This window comes from Camellia sinensis, chromosome 14 (genome assembly GCF_055761805.1).
Source record: "Camellia sinensis isolate YWXY chromosome 14, ASM5576180v1, whole genome shotgun sequence".
NCBI classification, from domain to species: Eukaryota; Viridiplantae; Streptophyta; class Magnoliopsida; order Ericales; family Theaceae; genus Camellia; species Camellia sinensis.
This window is the reverse complement of record NC_138974.1, coordinates 53,642,743-53,651,711: the sequence shown is the minus strand read 5'-3', so window position 1 is coordinate 53,651,711 and position 8,969 is coordinate 53,642,743. Positions and strand designations below refer to the sequence as shown.

The 8,969-nt window shown below is 33.2% G+C and overlaps 1 protein-coding gene across 1 annotated transcript; it reads left to right on the top strand.

The window, feature by feature from the left end:
- The first annotated feature begins 3,318 nt into the window (after window positions 1-3,318).
- BIR1 (BAK1-interacting receptor-like kinase 1) lies at window positions 3,319-7,308 on the top strand. Its single transcript, XM_028263385.2, has 3 exons — window positions 3,319-3,841; window positions 4,992-5,952; window positions 6,083-7,308. Exons 2-3 carry the CDS (start codon window positions 5,110-5,112, stop codon window positions 7,097-7,099), a joined length of 1,860 nt encoding a protein of 619 aa, XP_028119186.2. The 5' UTR covers window positions 3,319-3,841; window positions 4,992-5,109; the 3' UTR covers window positions 7,100-7,308.
- Window positions 7,309-8,969: the final 1,661 nt, after the last annotated feature.

The following is an 8,969-nucleotide window of genomic DNA, read 5'->3' as shown; positions in this document are numbered from 1 at the left end:
TACCATATTATTGCTGCCAGTGCCATCCTTGGCCCAATTTGACCTCATTCAATCCCTTTTACCTCCTCCATTTTTAACCCCTTAGAGCATCTCCAATTCTAAATCAAAATTTTCATCAAATTTAAGTAAAAAAATGACTTTTTTCTCAATTTGATACCGAGTGCTCTAACGATTGATTTTTATCAAATTTTCATCAAATCTGTACCGGGATAACCGGTTGGTCGACCGGTTAAGCCATTTTTTTTTTTTTTGATTTTTTTTTGATTTTTTTTTAACTGTTTGAACTTTTTAGTGGTCGACCGGCCGGTCAACCGGCTGGTCGACTGGTACGGCAAATTTTTTTTTTTTCAACTGTTTGAACTTTTTTTAGAACTGTTTGAACCTTTTGGTGGTCGACCGGTTGGTCTCCTCCAACGGTCATGCACACTATTTTGGTGAAAATGCGGAGCCTGTCCTCCTTTTGATGAAACGTTTGGTGAATTCTCGATTTGATTTCAATTTGGTAAAACCATTGGAGCTCCAAACAGTACTTTTTTCACCAAATTTCAAATTTGATGCTAGGTTTGGTGAAGGGTTAGAGATAGTCTTAGAGCATCTCCAACCACATCCTCTTCTCAAGAGGATAAAAATAATACTTTTTATTCAAAAAGTAAATATAGAGGAGGTCACTATTCATTCAAACTCCAACCACAAACCTTCATTTCCTTCATTCAAACTCCATTCAAAAAGTAATTTTTGTTCATTAATAAATATTTAATTTTAAAATTTTTGTAAAACGTATTTAATATTATACTCATTTTAAAGGTGTGATTTCATACTTTTTATTGATGTCAATTTTATAAAAATTAAATTTACACATTAAAAGTTATTTCGAATATAATTAAGAAATATAGAGTGAATAGTGTTTTAGAGTCTCCTCCATTTTTTCATCCTCCCTATATATTTGGAGGATCAATTCATCCTCCTCCCAAATGCAGGAGGATATAGAGGATGGGTTGGAGTTGTTTTTGAGAGAGGATCCTCCATATTTGAAGATATAAAGGATGGGTTGGAGATGCTCTTACATTCTTTCCTTGCCGTCATTACCACCATCTGTTGATGCTCCATGCGTATTTATTTTTCAGTCTTGCTAACAAGTGCCCCTAGAGCATAAGAAAAAAAACAAAAGATATATCAATCCTGATGCATTTATTATTAAATTCAATACACTTTTTATGAATTTTAAATTACTTTATAATCTTTTTACACTTTTTCAATGCACTTTGTTCTTACTTTTCTAATATTAACAAGTGTCATAGGGGAACTTGTTAGCATTTTCTTTTATTTTAATAGGTTGTTTTGAGCGAGTTTTAGTCCGATTTACATCTTTCTTTTTTTTTGAACAAGAGTCTGATTTATATCCAAGACATTTGTTGAGTTATTTTTAGTTGTTGCGATAACAGGTTTTTAGAGAGAGATAAGCAACACAATAGAGAATGGTGCACAGAGAGAGAGAGAGAGAACGCGGTGCGGTTGTGGATGCTATGATGCTCAGTGAGGAAGATATGAAAGAGATAAATGGATTGAATAGAGAAAGAGATGATTATGTGGAGGTGATGTGTGAGTGTACGAGCTAAATATATGGTAATGTTGTTGGGAGACTTAGGATTTTCGTCATTGGTGATCTTAAAATCGTTGAGAGTAACAAAAGGGATTGAAAGAGGTCGAATGTTGTTGGAGATGGTAGTGACAATAGCAGTGTTAGTCACATTAGAAGAGGAAAAAAGAGCTAAGAATTAGGGTTTGCAGAGGAATCGTAGTGGCGAGACTGTGGAAGACAGGTACTGACAAGAATGAAGCTTTGGGGACAGGTGGGTATGGGTTTGGTCTTTTTCTTAACGATATCGTTTTGCTCTATTTTAAAATTTTTGTAAAAAAAAAAAAAAAAAAAAATAGGACAAATTATACTAACGGTCCCTATAGTTTGAAACTTGTGTCACTTTGGTCATTGACTTTTCAATTGTGACACATTTAACCTTGAAATTCGAATCTTGTTTCAAATAAAGACAATTGGAGATACAATTATTCAATTTCAACAGCAAAATCATCAATTTGATAAAATATAAACTAATTTAACAAAAATAAATGTTAAAAAAATATTTTAAAATTTTTAAAAATTATTTCTACCCACCAAAAATAAAATTATGAAAAATTAATAAATCTTTTACAGGTTTATTTTTTTTTTACCAAATTAATTTTTATTATGTGTTTGGATAATGATCATGTAATGGATGATTATTTTTATTTTTATTACATTAGTTTCTATTTTTCCAAAACTCAAATATAGCGACAATTTTGATATCATTATTAAATCAATCCATTAAATAAAAAAATCCAAAACTAAAAACATTTCATATATTAAACATATTGATTACACATTAAAAGCCTAATAACCACACATTATATGATCATTATCTAACCACATAATAAAAATTAATTTAGTAAAATAAATATATAATTGAATGCGTAAAAGATTTATTAATTTTACATAATTTTATTTTTGATGGGTAGAAATAATTATCAAATTAATTTATATTTTATTAAATTAATAACTTTGCCCTTACCCTGAAATTGAGTAATAGTATTTTTAACTATTCTTATTTAGAAGAAGATTTAAAATTTTAAATTTAATATGTCATAATTAAAAAATTAAAAATTAAAATGATACGAATTTCAAATTATAGAGACAATAATATAATTCGTTCAAAAAATATATATATACTGTAGAGGATTCCAACACCACTCCACGGGGTGTGAACTCGGGAAGAAAAAGGTCCCACGTTGGAGGAAAGTGTGAATAAGAATAAGTTTGACAATTCCAAAATAATTATTTTTTTATCTTTTTTTTATTACATTATTTTTTTATTTTTTTGAAATTTTTTTTTAATAAAAATATAAAAAAATATATGCTTATTGAGATAAGTGGGATGCACCAATAAATCCCAAATTAATAACTTATACACTGTTTAGTCCTAAAAGTTTTCTTATAGATTGAAAGGTCCCATTACAATGTTTCAAACATCAGATTAATGTTTCGAACATTAGATTTCGAACATCAGATTAATGTTTCAAACATTAGATTTCGAATATCAGATTAATGTTTCAAATATTAGATTGATGTACAAATAGGACTAAATGGAACATAAGAAAACTTTTAAGACTAAATGGTTCAACTTTTCAGAAACTAGGACTTATGGGTAAATTTTCCGTCAGATAATTCCAAACAATCTCAAATTAAGAAAAATAGAAATGGAGTGTGAATAAGAAAAAAAATATCGTGTGGGTCATCAACCCAACCCTCTCAGCCAAACACAGCAAGTCAAGCAAGCATATACTCAGAGTCATTGCCCTCTTTTTTAAGTCCAGTCGTACCTTTGGAAAAGAAAGACCGGCGTTCCTTGTTTGACCCGGTACAACTCTCTCTCTCTCTCTCTTCCAATAATTCCACCACTCGATCATCAATCAATTTGAACGCTAAAGTACTCAATTTCACACGCAGTAACTCTCATATCACTCTATCTCTTGCTGTATAATTCTTATTAGCCTCCACCGAGTTTTCTTTATATATATAGTTTATTGTTCGTTGAAAGTCTATTGCTTGCTTGCTCGCTTTGAATATTCAAACAAAGACTTGCTAGTTATCTCTCTTTTAAGGTCTTTGGTTGGTTTTCCAGTTCTGAATCTATGATCTACAAACTTCCTTATCTTCTTTGAGCAGACACCGATATTTTGTTGTTGATTCAAAATTCCCCTTTTGTGTGGGTTCTGCGATCTTCACGAGTTTGGATTTGTGGCTTCTAAGGTGGGTTTCTTTGAATTCTCTGACAATTTCAATTCTTGTTCCTTACCTTACCTGGGTTTTGTGATTTTATGCGTATGGTGATAAGAATTGGTGAAGTCTATTGGGTCTTTGTGTTTCCATGATTTTGACGACTCTTGGAATGTTTCTTACTTTAATCCTTGAAGTATTTTGATGGTATTTTAGGTTGAATCCTTTCTATTTGTACTTTGTCTTCATGTTCAGAATCTTTTGATTGATTTTAGTTGTCATGGTTGATCTTTGAAATAAGTTTCCTCTGTATTGCTAAATTGAATAAACTCATTTGGATAATTGGGTGAACTCATTGTATGACCGAAAGTCTTCGTAACACTTCATGAGTTTGCTGGTTAAATTAGTTGAAAATTTGTTCTACTCTATATTCTTCTTTGTAAGATACGGGAATTTTGAATTTTAGGTAACATGCTAAATAGAGTAGACTCTGCTTGCTCCTTGTGTTCTCTCGATTGTAGAAACTTAATTCTTTGAATAGCATGTATATTTGTGGTAGTCAATGTAACATGAGTCTGTTTGGATTGGTGATTTGAAAAGAAAAGAAAAAAATGCATTTCTCTTTGTTCAAATCACCTGTTTGGATTAGTTTTTTGGGTGAATTGTTTGGATTAGTAAGGAGGAAAGAAATGAGAAGAAATGGAGAGAAACCAATTTATCTTAAAATTTTCATTTTGAAGAGATTGGGAGAGAAAAAGAAACCCAACAGATTACTATTTTTTCATAATACCAAAACAGCCCCTTTAGATATAAAGATGAAAAAAATTGACTGACACAAACTGTAATTTAACATGAAACAATTTCTTTTGTTCTCTCTTACGTAGTTTACTCAAACAAGATACATAGGATATAAATTATTCTCTTTTATCTTATTTTCTCTCCTATTTATCCAAACAAGAGGGAGAAAATACACAATCTTTTCTTTCACTCCCAACTTAAGTAATCATTTCTTTTCTTCTCTCTTGGGTTCCAAATGGAGTTAAGAATTTGAAGTTTACTTAGTCTAGTTACTTCTGTTAGACCTTTAAGAACAATGTTACGTGTACTAAAACTCTTAAGAATGTGTTCAAACTTCTGGAGTGGTGTTTTCGTTTAAACTCCAATGTTTTCATATTTGTTTCAGGTTCTGGTGTTAAGAGTGCTGAGAATTTACAGGTTAGTAATTAAAGCTGTAATATGCGCAGAACAGAAGTCTAAGTGGATTATCATCCCTAGGTCAATGAGCCTATGACGGTCTCTTCATGAACATGGAAATGAATAGCAGAGCTCTTACTGTTCTTTTTGGTGGTTTTATGTGGTTGCTGTTGAGTTGCAGCTCCAGCTATGGTCTTCAGAGCGATATAGATTGCTTGAAATCTCTAAAAGGGTCCTTGGAAGACCCATTCAATTACTTGGGTTCATGGAATTTCGATAATACCACTGAAGGCTCCATTTGTAAATTTACTGGTATCGATTGCTGGCATCCTGATGAGAACAAGGTTTTAAATATCCGGCTTTCAGACATGGCACTCAAGGGCGGGTTTCCACTTGGTCTTCAAAATTGTACAGCCTTGACAGGCTTAGATCTTTCCAGCAACAAGCTTAATGGAACTATTCCATCCAACATCTCAAATATAACCAAGTTTGTGACATCATTTGATCTCTCCTCCAACAATTTGTCAGGAGGAATTCCGAAGGACCTAGCAAACTGTAGCTATTTGAATATCATCAAACTCGACAGCAACCAGTTGACTGGTCAGATTCCTGCTGAGCTTGGCCTGCTTGCTCGGATCAAGACTTTTAGTGTAGCAAACAATCTGTTGAGTGGGCCAGTTCCAAGGTTTTCAAATTTACAAATTTCAGCAGATAGTTATGCAAATAATTCAGGTCTCTGTGGCACTCCTTTACCCAATTGCCAGGCTACTTCAAAGAAAACCGGCCCTGGAGTCATTATTGGAGCTGCTATTGCCGGGTTGACTATCACAGCATTAGGTGTGGGTATTGGTATGATCTTATTTTCACGTAGGGTGTCGAAAAAGAAGAAGGAAGATGACCCCGAAGGAAATAAATGGGCAAAGAGTATAAAGGGAGCCAAAGGCATTAAGGCAAGCTGATTTAATCTACTGTTCTTACAATCCATTTTGAGCAATTTATTTAGGTTATTTTTTAAAATATATTTCTTGTTTGGTATCTTCATTATTATTGCTTATTGATGAAAAGTATTGCAATTTTCAGCTTTCTATGTTTGAGAAGTCGGTTTCAAAAATGAGACTGGGTGATCTCATGAAGGCTACTAACAACTTCAGCAAAGACCACATCATTGGGTCAGGAAGTACAGGAACCATGTACAGGGCAGTGCTCGAAGATGGCACATCGCTTATGGTGAAGAGGTTGCAGGATACTCAACACTCCGAGAAGGAATTTGCATCTGAAATGGCTACTCTGGGTAATGTGAAGAATCGTAACCTGGTTCCTCTTCTAGGTTTTTGTGTGGCTAAGAAGGAGAGGCTTTTGGTTTATAAGCACATGCCAAACGGTACGCTCCATGATCGGCTACATCTTGTAAATGAAGGTGACAAATCTATGGACTGGCCTCTGAGACTCAAAATTGGGATAGGGGCAGCAAAAGGGTTTGCTTGGCTCCATCATAATTGTAATCCCCGTATAATACATCGAAACATAAGTTCCAAATGCATCTTACTGGACGTGGATTTTGAGCCCAAAATATCTGATTTTGGACTCGCTAGGCTCATGAATCCAGTTGATACTCATTTGAGTACTTTCGTGAATGGGGAGTTTGGAGACTTGGGTTATGTTGCTCCAGAGTACGCACGAACTCTTGTAGCGACTCCAAAAGGGGATGTTTACAGCTTTGGAGTTGTGCTTCTTGAATTAGTGACCGGTGAGAGACCTACCTATGTGGCCAAAGCCTCGGATAGCTTTAAGGGAAGTTTAGCGGAGTGGATTACAGAGCTTTCAAGCAACTCTCAGCTTCAAGATGCCATTGACAATTCTCTGGTTGGGAAGGGTTGTGATGCTGAGCTTTTCCAGTTCCTTAAAGTTGCGTGTAACTGTGTAGTTCCAGCTCATAAGGAGAGGCCTACTATGTTTGAAGTGTACCAGCTTCTAAGAGCTATTGGGGAGCGATACAATTTCACAACAGATGATGAAATTTTGATGCCATCAGACAGCAGTAATGCTGATTTTATAGAAGAACTTATTGTTGCTCGAGAAGTAAAGGCGAATCATTAAGATTGGTTCAAGTAAGTGTGATATTTATATAGTGATGAATTACACTATAATCTATATGTAATTATATGTTGTTTTTGGTGTTCAAATAAATGTTTATATCTCTCATAACTAGAGAATTAAACTAGTGAGTGTGATATTTAAACTAGAATATTACACTTAGTTGATTATGATGGTTCAATAGCATAAAGTACTATAGTAACATCATTAAATGTTATCGGGCCTTCTGAGAGGTACAGTTTTGTGCATTTAACTTCTTTCTATTTACCAGCTCATTTGTTGGATTTGATGGTTAGTGTATATATCAGAAGTGAGGTCCAGTGCTTTAGTTAGCTTAATTATTTACTAGTTTTTTTTTTTTTTAGAATAATTTACTAGTGTTTGAGATCACTTATCAAAGGAAATTTTCTTTTGAAACGTCTTTGAAATCCTAGATAATAATATTTTGAATAGCTAATGTTGATTTTCATTTTTCTGAGTAGCTAAACCTAGTTGTAACGTTGTCCGTCAATTATGAATTTACCACGGTGAAGTTTGTGGTTTGATTTCTGTTTTATTTCTTATGGCTTTTTAATCCAATACGGAATTCTTGCTCAGTTTTTATTTTGTTCTGGTTTTCATTCTATGATTTAAAAGTTATTAGCACTTCATCAGATGCTGCATTAGGAATAATTTTGCATAGTTTAATATTTTATTTTGAGGCTTAATTTTCTCTCTCCGCTGAGCTTTATCAGAGTGGGACTATACTGGTAGAAATTGTTCCATAGCTCCGTGCTTGCATGGACATGACTATTTGAGCATGGGTTAGAATTTTATGCATTTTTTTTTTTTTTTTTTAATGTATAGACTTTCTGAATATGATCATGCCCCCTACTCCTATGTTTCGAGGTTGCATAGAAAGTAAGTACTGTCATACTAACATGTCAATTTTGATGGTTATATTTTTGCGTAAAATATCCATATGATCTTCTTTTTGATATTCCGTTTTAAAGCGAAAGAATATAACTATACCAGATCGTTATGTATTAAGATTGTGTATAGTTTTTTTTTCTTTTTTTCTTTTCTTGTTGTATGAAATTACTCATCAAAATAGTTTTGATATGGTTCTTGTTGAGTAGTGTTGATAAATTTTAGGCATTCTGTCTTTAAAAATAAATTCAGAGTACTCATTTCCTGCAGATTTATTCCCTCTCCCCAATAAAAATACCATGTTCACACTTCACACCACAAGATAAATATATTAGTACCAAATAACACTCATCACAGTACATACATAATTCATACCCATGGCAGCAAATATATATACAAATACAAGCATGGATATACTATACATTACTCAAATCAGAGCAACACATTACGTTCTGTGCCTTCATTTATGTATTGACCTAAATTTCCAGGGTAGAAGCAAATATGATGCTAGTTATGCCAATGTCCCACCGCACGCCATGAACGATGACTTACGGCGATAAATTGTGCATCATACATATGCCATCTCCAGAAACCGCGAACAAACTCTCACTGCCAATATAAATAGCAACATTAAGGAACAATTAGGAATGCTTATTACTTACAACTGTGCAATAACAAAACTGAATTTTTTTCCCAACAATATTGTTATTTGTGTTCGATAGAAGTGCAGATGGAACCCCAAATGGTCAAAACGATTGGATAATTTTGTGCACCTGGTCAGTATATACAGTTTTTTGAACAATTCTAAAATAATTAAAAATTGTGATTAATTACAAAGGTGTAAATTTATCAGATGAACCTGTACTCTTTCATAGTAATTCGATTTAGTATAGTTTATGATGTGATTTGATCGCACTTTTCTTTCAATTTAAGCTGTTGAAAAACTTAATAGATTGAGAAATTA

What these genes read in the sequence shown, in the direction of transcription:
- BIR1 (XM_028263385.2), top strand. Translation starts at nt 5,110, where the DNA reads ATGAACATGGAAATGAATAGCAGAGCTCTTACTGTTCTTTTTGGTGGT. An exon ending in AGGGAGCCAAAGGCATTAAG is followed by an intron (nt 5,953 to 6,082) that starts GCAAGCTGATTT and finishes TGCAATTTTCAG; the next exon opens with CTTTCTATGTTTGAGAAGTC.